The sequence below is a fragment of the Pseudopipra pipra genome, chromosome Z (genome assembly GCF_036250125.1).
Source record: "Pseudopipra pipra isolate bDixPip1 chromosome Z, bDixPip1.hap1, whole genome shotgun sequence".
In the NCBI taxonomy this organism is placed as follows: Eukaryota; Metazoa; Chordata; class Aves; order Passeriformes; family Pipridae; genus Pseudopipra; species Pseudopipra pipra.
Window position 1 is genome coordinate 66695334 of NC_087581.1, and position 18027 is coordinate 66713360.

The window sequence follows — 18027 nt, forward strand, 5'->3', positions numbered from 1 at the left end:
TGAAGGAAATAAATTGTCTAGGAAAAATTACAGAAGAGAACTTCTTCCTTAGCATTAAGTCTGATGTGCCTGAACTGAGACATGTTTTAAATAGTGCTGGATCTGCTTCCTTACCTTCTCTGTAAGCAAAGCAGTAGATCCCACGTGTGCTGTGAAACCAGATCAGTTTAGAAGCATGTCTGGTTACCATGATGATCAGTACTTCTCTTCCTGTCTTCATGGAGCACTTCATACCCCATCAGTGGTTACAAGAAGATAAGACCAGAATGTATAGAGCCTAGTTTCTTGTGTTGGGAGAAACTGTGCTGTGGTTGCTGTAACTAGATGCATAACTGGGCTGGAAACCAGTGGTGCATAAAATTAATAGCATTTCTCTCTTTAAATATGTCTCCTCTCTTAGAAAGATTTAAGGCATTCTGTCTAATGTTTAATATTATATGTTTAATTTAATACTGGTTTTGTTTGTGGTTTTTTTCCCCCCTCTGTCAGCACCCTCATCTTGCTTTTATGATTTGATGTAGTCTGGAAATGGACTAAATGTGAAACTTCAATCACAGGCCTGAATATAAATTGAGTTCTTCCCTGTTTCTTTCCGCTTCTTCTCACTAAGACAAAGCTTATACCCAAAATAAAGGAAACAAGATGTCCAGAACTTTAAGAAGATAGGTCAGCATCCTAGTAGACTAGTTGAGGGTACATGTAGAAGCAATGTAACTTCATTCATGCAATTTACTTGCTCACTGTCTGAGTCTGACCTATGTTCTTCCACAGAAAGCAAAATGAAGGAATGGATGCTTTGGTGGTTGGGAAAGAGAAACCAATGAGCTTAAAATGCTATTAATCCCTTGTCTGCATTCTGGAAGACTCATGTTGATAAAGAAGCAGGAGTTTCAAGCCACTTTGATCAAGAGCATTATTTTGACAAAACCTATCTGCTTTCCTAGTACGAGCAACATCTGCAATGTTTGAAAGCGCTTATTCCTTGGTGCCTACATGTCGTTTGAATGCAGCATTGCCTTTGCCATAGGGGGTTGTATTTCAGTTTCTTAATATGCTGCTTTGAATCTGTGTCTGTTTTCACCTGCCAGTTACCACAGGTCTTCCCTCTACCCCCTCAGATAAGTTTCAAGTCTTTAGGTTACTTAAGAACAGTAGTCCATTTAGTATTGGACGGGAATTGCCTGTCACTTCAAGACAGCAGTGCTTCTGGCAGCAGTTTGAGAAGCACTGAGGTCTATGTGGTCTAAGAGGATCTGTGATTTTAGAACTCCAGCAGCTGTCTCTTGAGAAATACAAAAAAGAAAACTGTGACCCTTGAGTGAGAAGAATTCAGTAGTCTGAATTCAGTGGAAGGCTGGTATTCTTTTGGCTACAGAGGTGAAAGAGGTCCTTTTTTTCTCATTTCGTGTCTTGTTGGATTAAGCAACTTGCTGCTGCTCTGTTCAAGGCCCTTTTAATCTCTCCCATTTCATTTCCGCTCTCTTCTCCCCATCCCTACCCCCTAGTACCAGGTGTGTTGAATTTGAAGATGTCTCACTGCTCTAGTCATCTAGTGGGATAGAAGAGATGAATTTCCTTTACTGCAAAGGATTCTCTTAGGTAGAATATGCCTATGCATGAAGGCATGTGGCAGCTAAGGGATCTGTAAAGATTTGTGTGAGTTTTGTAAACCCTTTAACTGGACGAAGTAAATTAAAAATGAAACTGTTTTGCATTTTCCCTTGAAAATCTGCAGACTGCAATTCCTTCTGATTTGGTCAGTGTTCCATCTGTCTTTCCATGCTTGGAAAGGGTTACATAAACAGAAATAAGAGGTTCATTGAATACAATGAAAAAAATAACTGAGGACAGTTAAATTGTGGAGAAGATTGCCTTCTGAGATTATGTAGTCTCCATCTTCGGAATCTTTCAAGACTGGACTGAGGAACCAGAACCTAAGTAATCTCGTCTGACCTCATAGCTAAACCCTGCTTTGAACAAGATGACTTCCTGAGATCTTGTTTAACCTGGCTTATCCTATGATCCTACAGCTAATCTGTAAAAGTGAGAAATGGCTGTGAGAATCCAGATATCCCAGACTAGCTTGCTGGAATTCATGTTTTTTCAGTCTCAGTCCATTTCCAGCTTTGACACCATGACAGTATGCTCCCAGTACTGATCTTTTTAAACTTTATCGCTGGAAAGACCAGACAGGTGACTGTGAGGCATAAGGAAGCAGCCTGCTGAAATGTATCTGAACAGGGGCTCATCCATAAATATCCCAGTTCTCTGGAGATAACACTAGATGGGCAGTATGCATGCTGAAAGCATGCTGTTGCAGCAAGGGAGTACAGTTCCTGACAGCTGTTCACTGTCACTTCTTGGGAGGAAGGAGCAAAGGCTGAACAGATGGGCTTGCAGACTAGACTGGGCCTATATATGCACTTCTGGACTCTGGCAGGAATTCTGGGTGCTTTCCAGCTGGAAGTGTGATGGAAGTGCTGATGACTGATACCACTGTGTCTGTCATGGCAAAGGAAGGAAGCACTCTAAACTCACTTTTTGGTCTGACTGGGAGGAGTGTCATTTTATTAGGCAGGGAGATATCAGAGGTACATCTTGCCAGCTTGTCAGTTCAGCCTTCCATCTTCTCAAACTGCTCCCAATTCTATTGTCTTCTGCAACATAGCTCAAGAGGAGAATGGAAAGGATTTGTTACATGAAGAGTCAGCAGTGTGAGAGGTGTGGACTGTTGCTGATGAGCATTACAGAGATTTGTTAAATGGAGCTGGAAAAGTGATACTAAATGAAAAAAATGAGACTGGCACTTGGGACAAAAAATTGAGATAAAATTCCCTTGTTGCACTTGCATGCATCTTCAAAATTATGCTTTGTTTTCCTCTTCTCTTTCCTCTTATTTTTTGCAAAGAGGTACTCAGCCAAAGAAAATGTGAAAATGCTTAAGAGTAGCATTTTAATAAGCAAGTTAGTGCCAGAATTACAATCCTGGGAATAGATATCTCTACCCAAACCTGGATTTATTTTTTTTTTAAGACAGCTAGTGGACATGACATGTGCTGTGAAGTTAGAAGGAATTTCTACCCTTTCCCCAGTTATCTGTGTTTGTGAAAGGTCCTGCAAGGCTCCTTTTTTTTCCCCCTAAACTAGTGAGGATTTTTTTCTCAGAAGTACTTTCTCAATCATTCTTTCATATTATATTCTCTTTTACTCCAATCACTTTTGATTTTTTATCTGCACTGTAGAGAAGAGTTAAGTAAGCTCAAACAAGCTGGTACAGGAAGTTAGTTAAGCATGTGGTAAAGTAAACAGAGTAGTTCTTGGAATGAACAAGGTACCCCTTCAGCTGTGCTGTTTTGTCATCTTTTTTGTGCTTAACTTGCTGGTAAATGAATAAAATTTTTGCCTCCTGGTTTTGCATCCAAACTCCAGAAGTCCCTGGTGGCAAAATATGAGTGAAAACTTCAGTAAACAGAGTCTGTTTCTGACATCAGCTGTAATGTAGTAGCTAAAACTTCTCCTGTGCCTTTTTCAGTTTTGTAACCCAAACCACGTGTTTGCTTGTCCCTAAAAGTAAATGAGAGTTGAAGATTTGGCCAGTTCTGTCTGCTTTTGCCACAGAGACTGAACATCTCGCCACATCAGTTTACCAACATTACAACACTGGCTTCACAGCAGTGTCATAAAATGAACTTTAAACTTCGGTGGGAAGTGGTGAGAAACACAACTTTTGTGCTCTGTGCATTTTATGTAGGCTGGCAACAACATACAGCTTCTCTCCTTCTCTGGTTTCTGGCTATGAAGAACTCTGCTTGACAGTGCTCTTTTGGAGGAGCTCAAACATCTGTGCAAACTCAGCTGTTGATTACCATTCCAGCTGCTAAAATTGTTAGAGGCTATTGTCTGTGGGAGCAGCCTGCTCTTTCTGGCTGGGATCAGGTAAGCCTTGTCTGGTGTTGGTGTGCTGATATGTGCATTTATTTCTGTTATTCCTACTCAAGTAAAGACCTGGGAAGCCTGCATTGTGTTTCTGCTTTCTGGTGGACTGTACTGTGCTACTGTGACCGAATTCCTTGAGTAATAACATGTGCAGAAAGGAGATGGAAATATTCAGCCTTCATCGGAGCTTGTTCCTGGTTCTGCCTCGTTCGGTTCCATATGTTGATGGCTTGGAGTGGGAGAGTTCACGTATATTTTGGTTTTATGAAGCAGGATGAAGGCATGCAAAACTGATGCTGTTGCAGGTCAAACTAGCAATTAAGAACAACCCAGGTAAACCTAGGGAAATGAGGCTTGCCTGAAGGAACTCTGGGCATGCTCTCAGTTTTGAATTAATTTTCTGTGGAGTGGGTAATTTGAAAATCTGCATGATGACACAGTGGATTTTGTGGCTCTTGTGCAGTTCTAGCTCATGTCTCTTGTATGGTCTGTCAAACAGTCCTGCTTGCCTGGGATGGGCTGCAAGGCAGAAAAATGTGATGACACAGCTTGAGCCCTTGTGAGCTTTTCCTAAGCAAGTCCTGCAGCGACTGTTATGGCTGTAATGCAGCTTGAAATTGTCTAGAAGGTGTCTGTGCTGCTGCCTCAAATAAAATAGAAAGGGAAGAGGGAGACAAAGTTTTAAAAAAAGGTGATGTCTTTCAGATATACCCTTGATTTTGTACGTAAAGCTGAGTAAAGCACTTACTATTGCCCTTGACTTTGGCTGTGAGATCTGCTGCCACTGAGGAAACTTGGCATCATGGTAGTATGTCAACAAACAGTCTCTCTTAACCATATTTTAAAGGTTCTTTTTTTATCCTTCTTTAAAAGCAAATAAAATACCCAGCAAAACCCACAGCTTTCTACAATTGTCTCCTTGGGTGTGGTTTTGCACATTGAAAATATTTGTATGCCCACTGCTTAGTGGTTTAGAGATGCATATTGGAAAATGAGAGTGTAACTGGAAAAATTACCAGAAAGTATTGACTCAGTTCTATGCATCAGGATCATGTCTGTAATGGATTTTTATAGCATGACACTTTCTGACTTGATCCAAGTGGAAAATGTCAAATATTACTCTCCAGAATTAGTGATACTTCTTTTGCAAGAAGTGAAAAAGTACTGATTTATGGTGTTTCTGCATGACTGTCATTTGCTGTCTTAAAGGGTCTGTTTTTAATGATCCTGTGCTGAATGCTAACCAGATTTATTTGCTGTTGTTACGTATCTGTTAAAGTACAAATGCTCTTGAGTGATGATGTGTCTGAGGGGAAAAACCAACACCGTGTAACTAACTTACTACTCTGCAAGTGGGCTTTCAACTAAGAGTTGGCATCTATTCAGGGTTTGTCTGAGCAGTATAATAACTACAGACAAAGCTGCAAACAGATGCAAGGTACTGATTATTAGCAGCAGCACAGCTCAGTGTGTAGTATTTGAAATCCTAAAAATTCTATACACAAGCTTCTCCTCCCATCAGTCTCTTGCTGACCTAGCTGACTCAATGAGTAAAGAGATCATAGGCCAAAGGGGATAAGTTGAAATATTTTCCCAATAATTTCAATGTTTATATCCCTGTCACTTTTTCTGTGCTGTCAGCTGTCTTTTACTGCATGCAAAGCCTTGTAATGTGATGAGTAAAATCTATGGCTCTGTGTAATGACAACTGAGCAGCTATATTGGTCTAATCATGTGAAGGTTGTAGATCATCTTTTGTGCCCTACATTCATGATCCTTGCTGTATGCATGTGCAGGACCGTGCTGGACTTAGAGTTTACATTGGAGTTTAGTATTTGGAGTTATATGTGAAAGCTTTTACATCCAAGAGGTGGTGATTAGTCTTCATTAGGTATTTAGATGCTGATCAGAGTTCCTAGATGGTGCAGGTAACTCATCTTGAGTGACAGAACAGAAAGATTGCAACTAGGACAACACTTCCCTCAGGGAAAGCATGTAAAAGTAGGCAAAATTGCAAATGATCGCTGTGGCAAATAATCACTGTGGCTGTTCCTTGCAAAGAACAGGAAAAAAACCACATGCTTTGTGGCTTTTAAGTCCCACCAAAGGAGCTCATAGTGCCTGCTCTTTCTGGAATCCTGGTCAGGGAAAGATCTCTTGTAAATTCATCAGATACCACTTCCAAAGGTTTGACTTCTCTTTGTTTTCTTAGCATTTTTCTTAAAAAAAAAAAATTACTAACAAAGATTAAATAATGGGCATTAGTAATTAGGGAAATTTCAGGCTGTTTAGAGCTGGCAGTTGGGGGTTTTTTGGGTTTGTTTTTTATTGGCTGGTTGGTTTTGGTTTTTTAAATCATAGTGACACAATAATTCAGAGGCTGGATGTTTCATTAAAAACAATATACAGTTTACATTTCTGTGTTCCTTTTAGCCATATAGCCACCATGTCTATGGAATAAATCTACTATAGAAGTTTTTAAGCAGCAGTTCTTCTCTCTGCCTTGTACTGGGGAATGCAGGTGCCTAAAAGAAGATAAGAACATATCTCACCTGGCTGAACACATCCAATCTGTCTTTGTTAAATCAGTTATGGCATTTCTTCTGGCTACATGAGTCTGCTGCCTCACTCTGTCATACAAGTTGTACCTGTAGGCACCTTCTTCCCCACTATATGTATCATAGGGCATAGTGGGGAGGAAGTCTGGAGGGAGGCCTCTATCCACTTACCTCTCTTCTCTGTCCTCATCCTTAGTAACACCATGTTCAAAGTTAGTTACATGCAGAAAAGATAACTCCCCTCTGCATAATTCTCATTGAATTTAAGCCTCCAGCTGTCGGGGAAATAATTGCATACTTTGTCTTGGTCCTGTAAACTCACTTTTACTCACATCTAGTTATTCCTTGCAATATTGTCCTTAATATGTAAATGTGTATAAATATTTATACTCACTAAAGAATCATTTTGATCAGTGCTTATCTCATTTGATTCTTTTCAGTAAGCTTTCAGCAAGCAGAGACTTTCACAGGCAGACATGATTCAAGAAGATATCTTCCTTCTGTGTAAGTGTTGAATGGCATTTACATTATGAATGGGTTCTTCTTTCACTCCTTTCCCCTCTCTAGGTGATTCCTGTGAAGGTGAGATACTGTGTTCCTGAAGAGAGCTGGCAAGGCCATTGGGAGCATCAGTAGCAGTCATGAGTCACAAGACTGATCTAACTTCAGGAGATAGTCATATTTGGTACAAGCTTCTCTGGAGAGTTTTAACATCTTTAAAATAGGCATGACTTTGGTGTTACAGTCACTTTCAAGGAGAATTGATTCTGTTTGTGCTAATCTTAAGCCTTTTGGGGCACTGTAGTTTGTGTCATAGGCTGATGAGAACCATTGTACTAACTGTTGTACATGAAAATACCAGCACTGCCCTCTGTTTCCCAGAGGGCTTCCATCCCCTCTTATCACAAGCTCTTTTACGCAGCTTAGAAACTTCATATTGTGGAATGAGGATCTCAAATTTTGGTTGAGCTAAGGTCTCTGTTTTGAGTTGTTGCCACTTGAATTGCTCCATTTAGCCTATGGAACAGTGATCTGTGAACCCCAAAGGTCAGTGATCCTGATCAGAAAGATCAAGAAAAACCTATGAGCAAACCATGGATCTGGCAACAGCACTATGATGCAGATGGCTGGTAGCAGCATCTGGAGTTGGCTCTTGGCCAGGCAGCAATAAATGTACAGTCCAGTGAAGATTTCTTGAATTCTCTTTCCCCTTGCCTTAAATAAAAAGGGCATCCCTAATCCTCTTTTGTGCCTTACTGAGAAATGTGTATGGAGTAAGTAGGTAAGCAGCCTCAAAGCACTTCCAAAGAGGCAAAGTCTGCAAAAATTAAGAATTTTAAGATGGCAGTTAGAGTGTTTAATCACTGCTTATTTAACAGACAATTAGGTGTTGAGGGGGAAGACTTTATAGAATAAACTGCCTTCAGAAGAGAAAAGACATTTATTTTTTTATTTCTTTGCTGTGCCATAAGACAAATATGTCTCCAAGGACAATTTTGACATCCTTTGGAAGCTGTACTGCTGTTCTTCCAGGCCACCAGGATTTAGGGTTTTTTTCCATGTGCTTTGTTTTCTTAATCAGCCTCCTTCAACTCCACCAACTCCCACCCCTCCTTTTCCCCTCCCCTCCCATAAAGACAAATGTGTGCTTCCTGTCTTCTTGGGCAGGGTACGGTTGCTTGTTTGTTTTAATTCAGTATGTACCTTCTGTGGAAAATATTAATGTTTTTTGTTTCTGGTTTATTGATACTTATCATAAATAAGCCTGCCCCTGCTCTGACTGGCCTAATAACTTTTCTTTATCAGGGCTGTTGGAATGTAAAGTTGCTTTGAATGCTTCTTCCTGGGGTAATGAGTCATACTTGGACTTCAGTAGTACTTCCAACATGATTCAGGCCATTTGAAGACATTGCTTTTCACAGCAAGAGGTTATGCCAAGCCTTCACATCAAGGCAGGGGAGCGAATATCAGTTGTTTGTTCCTGGAAAGTGGCTCACTTCTGAGTCACTTGGCTTCTGTTCAGAAGAAAAGATGAGGGAAGGTCTTCTCATATCCAGCTTTTCCTGCAGCAAAATCTGGAATCATCACCGTTCAGCAGCAGTTGCTGCAGTCTCAAAGCAGAACAGCCCTCCCTGCCATTGCAATATTATTGGTGTTCCCTTGTGTCCCAGCAGTTGGAGGCATCCAGCTGGCTCTGGAAGCAGAGTAGAAAGCAATTTGATTTCTGGGGGCCTGAGGTGAAATTTGAGCAGAGGTAAAACTTAGCTTCTCTTATGAATAGACTTTGCAGTAATACAATGAGAATTCCATACAATGAGTCCTAAAATATTTCCAGATTATCTTTCCACAGTGGATGTGAAAAGAAACAATTATGGTGAGGCTTGGATTAACTAAGCAGTTGGCTAATTATTTTGACCTGTTTATGTGGAAATGGATTCACTGGAAGCAAATGTTCTTGTGTCAGTGTAATCTTTGCATTAGTATCTGTCTTACGCTTCTGGAAAACTGGAAAATTATTGGTTGATGTGCTGCCTACCCATGCACCTGGAGCAAACAACTCACTGCCACTTAATGTGGTTACTTGCCAGTTCAGTGGTTTTCCACTGGAAATCTCAAGAGCAGAACACATGGAAAATAGAGGCTTGGGCCACTACAGAAAAGCCTGTTCCTTAAAAGGAAGAACTCGTGCAGATGTGACTTGGCTTTCTGTGATCAGATGTGACGTTCACCTGCTAGAGATTGCCAGGCTGTCAGGATAATGTTGGAGAGGGATGCATCAGATATTCATCAGTACCTCTCAGTGCTAACCTGATCATTTTCAAGTTTCTTTCTGCTACCACTGATAATTTCTTGTTTTCAATGGCAGATCAGAATACAAGGAACACAAGTTGCTGTTGTCAAGAACAGGCTTTGTTCTTGAGTTATGTTTTCAGGTACTTTTGAATATGGTGTTCTTGTTTTCCCAGACTTATCCATAGAAAGCTGGTGTCCTTACAGCAGGTCCTCCAAACGCTTTGCAGACTGCCCTTCTGGGGCTTTTGAATATAAAATGTTTGAACCCACATTCCAAAAGTTCTGCTCTGACTATTCTAGTTGAAGATAGGTTAGCCTGTTCTCTCACTGCTGAAGGGCTCCCTCTCCCTGTGGGGCATTTTGTCTATACAGGAGAACAAGATGCAAGAGGTAGACTCTAGCAGGATATTGGTGTTTGCTTGCTTGCTTTAATTAAATATCCATATCTTTCTGATGATATGTTAGGTCTGTGTGCCTTGAAAACTTGTGTGAGTTCCAGATAAAGTTGCTTCAATGCTAAGACCCTTGCCACTGGAATTACCTGGTAGATTTGAGTGATGCAAATGTACTCAATGAGAATAGTATCACAGTGGTATTCGCTGTAGGTTGGTTATAGTTCTGTGTGTAGTTAACAGCAGGTTGTGCATTTTATTTGGTTAGTGGGAAAGTAAATCCAGATCACTAGGATTGAAGCTGTTTAAATGCTGACTTTGGGGAAGAGAGCAGAAGAGAAGCAACCATCTGGAGGAGACCTGTGGTCTGAATGCAGAGATGGGAGGACAGAAATTCTTAAAGCTGACAGCTTGACAGCTGTGCGCTGTACAGTCTTATTCCAGCATGGTGTTTACATGCTAATGTGTGTTAAATGAATGAATGAAAAATCTGCTGGGCTTCCTTCAAATAGCTGTGTATCTGAAAAAACTTAAGTGCACGCAAAAGTGGCCTTTAAAAATCATTATATTTACATTAAAGGGTTTCTATCAACAGCCACTTGTTGAGGTTAGTAATGTTTTCGAGTATTTTGTCCAATGCTTTAGGAAATAGAGTGAAGCTTTATTCAGCATTATGGCCAGTTTAAACTCTGTAGTGGGTGGTGTAGTTGTATGGAAATGGGTGCTCTGTAAAATCCCATCAGTAGGATTCTGTTATCTGTCCTGAGTGCTGTTCTTAGACTTATCAGGTACAGAGGGTGTGGATAGCCCTTGTACTTTGCTTAAAACACAATTTCAGTGCTAGATTTCTGAAAGTTCGCAGTGCTGTTTCCAGCATGTTACCTTCATAATCAGATTTGTCTTACTAGGATAGGGCTGTTAGCTAAGATAAAGCACCTGAGGAGGTGGTAGGACTGTAATATTAAATCCTGCACCAGTCTTGAAAGCTGTAGCTGAGATGGAGATGGGTTTGGCTTATCTCATTTTCACCGGACATGTGTGGGTCAGTACGCTTTGAAATCTGACATAATGGTGAGTCAAAACAGCTTTATTGTGCTGCTCTTGATTAATCTATAAGTTAATGTGACTGTACCCAATTACGTTGTAGATCTCTCTTTTTTTCAGTGGGGCATCCATAAAGTACTGTTTGCTTTCAGAGTGATAAAGAAGCACCTATGTCTGTGTTACCACCGATGCTGTGATTTGTTGCATGTAAAATATTTAAAAGAAATTTTAAACAAAAAGTTTAAAAGAAAAAAGTTATTCTATATTTCGCAACAGAATAGTAGAGTAGGTTGAAAAAACCCCAGGGAATTAATACAGCTTAGTGCTTTTGTCTCCTGCAGATTAAGACTCTTTCTGCATACTGGATGTAGGCAAGCACAGTGTGCTCCTACTTGTGTGGTGCAGGAACCTGGCTTTGATTCCTAACCTACCCAACAGAATCTAGCTCATTGTTTTTCACCAGATAGGAAAACAAAAACTCTTGCAAGTGCTTAACTTCAGGGAATCTTTCTGTGTCTGACATTTCCTTATACAACTGTGGCAGGAGGATTCCTGCATTTTGCTTGTCTTGTGTTTCATCAAAAGAAATGTTGCAAAGGGGATGTAAAATGGCAGTGAGTTTACTACTGCCTGGTGACACAGATGTACTTGATTTGGGAAAATGGGATTTTATGTTATCAGAACTTCCTTTTAAGAGTGCAGCTACACTGACCTCTTGTTACTGCATGCATGAATGAAGGAAATATCTATTGGTATCTGACCATTACAGAGTAATCTGGTTGTTTTGTTGTCTGTCAAATCCTTTTGGAAAGCAAGCTGTAGAAGCTCACCTAGTGGGTTTTGTAAGCAAGTAGTAATGTGTTCAATGTTTCCTTTTATTGGCTTCGTAGTTGTTCTATTTTCTTGATGATATATCCCCTAATTCTCTCCACACTCTCATCAGGAATACGGTGCACCTATGACTAATGCTCTTACATTATTTAGGGCTATTAAGGCATTTAGTGTGGCTGCTAGAAAGGTTACCATGAGGTTACTTGCTTATCCACTGGAGCTCTGTTCTATATGTGAGTGTCAGAATTGTTCACTGAATGGGAAGAGGAATGTCAAGTTGAGTCTTGTATCTCATAATCTTCTCTCAGTTTCTGTACCTTGCTGGTCAGGTTTTTGATATTACACAGGAGCCCAAACTTCTAGAGCCTAATTCTGTCATAACTTCTAATCTGTGAGAATAAGAATTTTTTGTGGGAGTCTTCCAGCCTGCTAGCAAAATTAGTGCTTTCAAAACTTCAGTTGTTTCTCCTTCTAATGGCTATGAACTTAATGCACATAATTCTATAAAAATATACTTCACCAGTAGTAAGAATTCAAATTATACAATTGATAAAAGTGAAAAATATTTTTAAAAATTAAATTAACAGAGTTTTGGATTTTTAGTCATTCCAGTGACTATTGTAGCCCTTAGAGCTGTCATTATTACAGACTGTTTGAAAACCATGAGAAATGCTTCATCACAAATGTTCTGTTGTCTTCCACTGTCTGATTCTTAAATATCAAGTGTACACCGACATATCAGTGTGTATAATTCTAAAACTGCTTCTGGTACAGATTCAGCTGTGCTGTAACTTATGGAAAGGAACTTTTTCTGATTTAACTTTTAGTAAAATTACTTTTATTTACACATACTCTTCAAGATGAACTTTCAAGCATATTTATAGGAAGCTTTATAAAAGAGATGCTATGTAAACGTGTGTGTAAGTGTATGTGTATAAACACATATAGGTTTGTATATACGTGTATATGTTGTTCTTCCACTTCACTCTTCATAGTTTTAGTTTTTCCTAGAAAAAAATTTCTACTTTAGGATCAAATATTTGTCATTTTTCTAATTGTGGTCCCTGAACATGAATCACCTTCTGTTTCCCAGTAAACTTTCTGTGCAGTCTGATGCTTTGATCCTCTGGGTAAAAGACAAATGTTGATCAAGGAGTCCTGTATTGAAATGTACTCACACAAAAGGAGCCAGCAGCCTAACTGTGTTTGGCACACAGGTTTGTGTTTGGCACCTATGATTGATTTGGTAGGATCATGGCTTCTGTTCCACAGAAATGCACATTTCTTTGTGTACGAGTTACTGGCTTCATGGTACTGAAAGACAAACATATACATACCACATTCCTGACTTTAGAAGAAATAAAATGTTTATCTTTCTGATCCAGGAATATTCTAGAGAGTATCAGCTGTGAATTCTTTCTAATACAGTTTTTTCTCAGAGCAGCATTTTTTCTTGAGCAAAATTCTTTTCAAAGAAGAGCTGAAATACAAGGACTGTGGTTTTTTAAAAGCTTTAAAGCCTTTTTTTCAAATAAGCTGCCCTTTAAAGATGGCATTTTGTAGGTTTTGCTTGTATTGAAAGGGGGTAATGTGGCTGTTCATAACTAGGAATTCATAACTAGGAATTAGCAGGACCTATCTTGCTTGTATTTGCATCATCAGTTTTGGTGTATATCTTTTCGCATTTACTGTATTTGTAATCTATAAATTAAATATTTTTTCCCAAGGAATTGCACTGTCATTTTGCAGACTTTCACAGTACTTTGAAGTGGTTTGGAGAAATTGCTTGCTTATAATGTTCTGCTGATAGATTAATTGATGAATGACTTTTGTTACACTAATGGAGAGAACTACTCTAAATCTTTACTTCATTTGTGGGTTAAAAAGTTCTCAGACTGAGTCTTTTTTTTTTTTTTTTTTTTGTAACTTTGCAATTTTCTACAATTATTGACATTCCTACTTTGTCCTTGCAGTGGTAAATATAATCACAGAACATCTGAGGTTGAAAGGGACCTCTTAATATCTAACAAAAAACCCTGTTCAAGCAGAGTCAGCTCGAGTAGGTTGCCTGCAGCTGTGTCCAGTCATATATTGATTATTTCCACAAGTAGAGATCTCACAGCTTCTCTAGGCAACCTATTTCAGTGTTTGACCATTATCACAGTTAAAAAATGTTTTCTTGTGTTCAGATGGAATTGCATGTATTTTGACTTGTGCTTACTGCATCTGGTCCTGTCACTGGGCACTGCCAATAAAAGTCTGTTTCCATCTTCACTCTCTTCCATCAGGTATTTATATGCATTGATAATGTCCCCACTAAGAGTTATTTTCTGCTGGCTAACCAGTCTCAGGTCTCTCATCCTCTCCTTGTGTGAAAAGTACTCCAGTCCCATTATCAAGCTTCATGGCCTTTTGCTGAAATTTGCTGCAGTCTTTCTATGTCTTTCTTGTGCTGGGGACATGAGAAACAGACCCAGCAGTCCAGTTGTGGCCCCACCAATGCTGAGTAGAGGGGAAGAATCACATCCCTTGATCTGCTTTCAAAATTCCTAATTCCAGGTTAGCATTGTCCCTCTTTATCCATGAGGGTGCATTGCTGGCTCATGTTCAACCTGCTGTCATACAGGACCCCAACGCCCTTCTCTGCTGAGCAGCTTTCCAGCCTGTTAGCCCGCAGTTTTCCAGAGTCTCCAGGTCCCTCTGAAATGGTAGCACAGCCATCTGGCCTATCACCCACTCCACCCAGTTTTGTATCGGGGATGTGGTGACTGTGGCTGCCTTTGCCTAACCCAGGCTCTGCAAACTCCAAAGAATGGAGACCCCTCCCGTGACCCACCTGGTGACCTGTTCCAGGGCTGCACTACACACCAGGGGAGGAAGGTTCCTGCAACATACCACTTGGAACTCTTGAGCTACATTTTATATCTGTTTCTCCTTATTGTATCTACTGACTCTGCCCTAGAAGGGTTTGGTTCTGACTGCTTTTCCGGCAGCTGAGAGCTGCTGTTAAATCCCCTTAATGTGAGCTAAGCAGTAGTTAGCAATGCTTTTGCTTAGTGTCCTTACTCTAGACCTAGTTAATTTTTTGCTGATACTCTGTAGGCATAAATGCAGACAATTATTTTTTTTATCAACATGTATAATTATACTGTGAGATTTATTTTTTTATGATCTTTTTAGCTTCAAATTGTATTTCAGAACAATCTCTTTACAAAACTTTCAGTGTTCTTGGGAACTTATCTTCAGTTGCTTCCAAATGTGCTTTATACAGGCTGAGAGGGTTTGTGTGCTTCCTGCAGTCTAGCTCTGGACAAGCTGGGAAATGTTGTTGGAGGCATGAGACTGTGCTGTGGTTGTTAGCTGGAGCAAACTTTTGCTTCCAGCCAGCTACCAATGTAGAGGTAGAATTTAGAAGTCTTGTACAAGCTTGTCATCTCTATAATTATGTGGCTGTTAAGAAATGGGTGGAAGTTGAATGCTCTAAAATTATAGACTATAATGATAAGACGTGGTTAGTAGTGATTCTGATGCAATTTTCCTTCTTGCCAACAGAGTTTCAACAGCAGGAAGGCATGAAGTCCCATCAGAAAAACATGCAGCTCTATGACACACCCTATGAACCAGAAGGCAGTGGTGTGGAATCTGATTCCGAAAGTGTGGTGAGTCACCGCTTACGAGAAAGCAAATTGCCACAGGATGACGACAGGCCTGCAGATGAGTATGATCAGCCGTGGGAGTGGAACAAAGTCACCATCCCAGCTTTGGCAGGTAGGATTTCCTAGATCCCAACCACAAAATTCTCTCTCACACTTATAGCATATACACTTGCCTTTGGGAGAAATCAGGTACTTTTTGCAAGCTCTTTTTGGCATGTGTGTATGTGTAGAAATGTCTGAAAAGCAGGTGTGGGCAGCCTCAAATCTTTACCTGCTGCAGAAGTATGGAACATTGCACTTTGTTTGGTGCTTCAACTGACCTGTTTTCAATCATCTTAACACTTGGTTCATGTTACAAAAACTTTTGATTCTCTCACTCCTTGTCTCTACCCTCATTTTTGACTCTATGACAAGGACATTGCCTTACCAGGTCCTGAAATTGTGGAGCAATTCTTAAAGGGACAGTGTGATGATAGTGTTGGGGATGAGGAGGGAAGAGATCAGGCTCCATGAGGGAGCATAGAAGAAGCCTGAGAGCAATGATTACTAAGTAATCAGTGTGCATTTACCCTGGGTAAATCCTGCTTGACAAACCTGTTTGCTTTCAGTATTAAAACTACTAGATCTGTTAATGGAAAGGAGCAGTAGGTGTCATCTAGATTGACTTCAGCTTTCAGCATGGTGTGCTGTGGCATCAACTGTGTTTGGAATATTGTAGCCTAGATGGGAGGACTAGTAGATTTGTGAAAACTGATTAGAGTCATTGACCTCAAAGGGTAGTGCTTGGTGATTCATACTCTTCCTGGAGTCTTGCTGCAAGTGATTCCTCAGAGGATATGTTCTGGAACCCTTCCTGTTCAGCACACTTATCAGTAACCCAGAGCAGAAAGAGGAAATGCCCCCTATGAACTTTGGGATAGTAACTAAGGGAGGGGGAGGGCGTGAGTGTGCAAAGCTGCCATTCAGAGGGACCTGAACAGGCTGCAGAAATAGGCTGGCAACAAGCTTACAAAATCCAACCAGAACAAACCAAAAGACTTGCATCTGGAACAGACTAACCCCTTGCAGTGATAAGGACCTAGAACTGGCTGATTTGCTGGAATACAGCTTTGCTACAAGTGGGCTAAATACGGCTAGCAGTGCTCTTCACCAGTGGTGAAGGCTAGAAGCATCCTGGCTTGTGTGAACAGGAGCAAGCCAGTTGATCAAGCAAAGTGACTGTTCCTCTTTAATTCACACTTCCTGGACATTGTGTAATGCTGTGTCCAGTATTCTGATACTAGAAGGATGTTATAAATGTTGTCAGCAGAGAGCAACCAAAATGACAGGAAACTGCAGTACATGACAGCATGTGTGAGGAGATGCTGAGAGAACTGGGCCTGTTTGGCCTGAAGAAGAGAAGACTTTGGATGAGACATAATGGGAACTTTCCAGTACATAGGAGGAGATCCTCAAGAAGATGGAGCCAGTTTCTTCACAGGTGTGTGATGGGAAGATGAGACATAGGATGAATCAGGAGAGGTTCTGACTCAATACAGGAAATAATTTTCTCTTCAAGAACAGTTAAGCATTGGAACCAGTTGTCCAAGGAGCTCTTGCAATCTCCATCTTCAGATGTTTTCGTACTGTGTGAAGCAGTGATTGGATAAACAACCTGATCTGATCGCACAGCAGACTCTACCACCTGAATTATCTGTGATTTTGCAATTCTGTGTGCCAAGATGTTGCTGTGTTACAGAAATGGGAAGTGACTTCCCTTCATAGCTGTACAGGGCTAGTGTTCTGTAAGCAGAACCTGTTGTGATAGTACCCTTCTTGGTACTATCAGGTTTCTGACCTGATTCCCTAATAGGTAGGTGGATATGGTTGGCAGAAATATGTTTCTCTTCTAGCACAACAGGGTAGAGCAATGGCCTATTGTTGTGAGAGTGATTCTACCTCTCTTCCTCATTTCTTCTTACATTTTTAAATTGTGGTTGATTTGTGTTTGTTTCCAAGCCAACTGATGTCTGCATTATCCATCCTGTGAAATGTGCATGGGAACGAGAGACACACAGATGAACCTGAACAAAATACTTAAAAAGAAACCTCTTGCTTAACATCCCCTTTCCTCTTGTTGGGCTCCTATGGAACAGAAGAGGTCAAAGAAAACTGATTTGTGCTTCCTAGCAACATGGTCTGCTCTGGCATGTGAGCTGATAATAATCTTGTGGAGCTACAGGCTGAGTGACTTTCTCATTAAGCATATGCTAATAGATCTTTTGAACCTGGATCTAAAGCAGCATCCAATTTTGCTGGATGCTTTACAGGTAAAGAAGTCTCTTTCTCTAAAGAGCATGAACTCCAACACAATAGTCTAACCTGCTCATGTGGCTTGCAGTTCTGCTCCTGAGGTCTGCCTGGTGGAAACAGGCTTTGGTTTAGGCTTGTCTGAGCTGACTCATCCCATTTGCTGGACCAATTAAAACGCTTGCAAGGCTTGTGCTGGGAGACTTCCTGGCTGTGAGATCCTGGCTGTAATTTGGGATATCTGGTGTATATCAAGATAGGCTAATCAACAGAGATGGGTATCACTAGGTTTCCAGTGCCATAATGGCTGTCTTGCAGATGTCTGGAGTGTGTGTGAAGCTCTGTGCTTTGGGTTCATATTATGGCATTCAGTAGACATTTCTGTGCCTTTTTATGTGTCCCTGTGGTGACACCAGTACTGTCTTTGCCTAGAGCATATATGCAGCCTCGTATCCTGACAGGTGAGCGAGTGGCTCTGAGCTTCCCATGCAAGAACAGTGATTGTGTGCTACCTAGAAGTAATTTTCC

General features: G+C 40.5%; 1 protein-coding gene across 4 annotated transcripts in view; it reads left to right on the forward strand.

Annotated features, from left to right (window-relative positions):
• The window catches only part of SHB (SH2 domain containing adaptor protein B), an 89133-nt gene that overhangs the window by 20933 nt on the left and 50173 nt on the right, over positions 1-18027 (forward strand). For all 4 annotated transcript variants that reach the window (XM_064642498.1, XM_064642501.1, XM_064642499.1 and 1 more), the window contains exon 3: positions 15107-15322. In XM_064642498.1, the coding sequence (XP_064498568.1) occupies positions 15107-15322 (216 nt within the window). The remainder of the gene's footprint in view (positions 1-15106; positions 15323-18027) is intronic.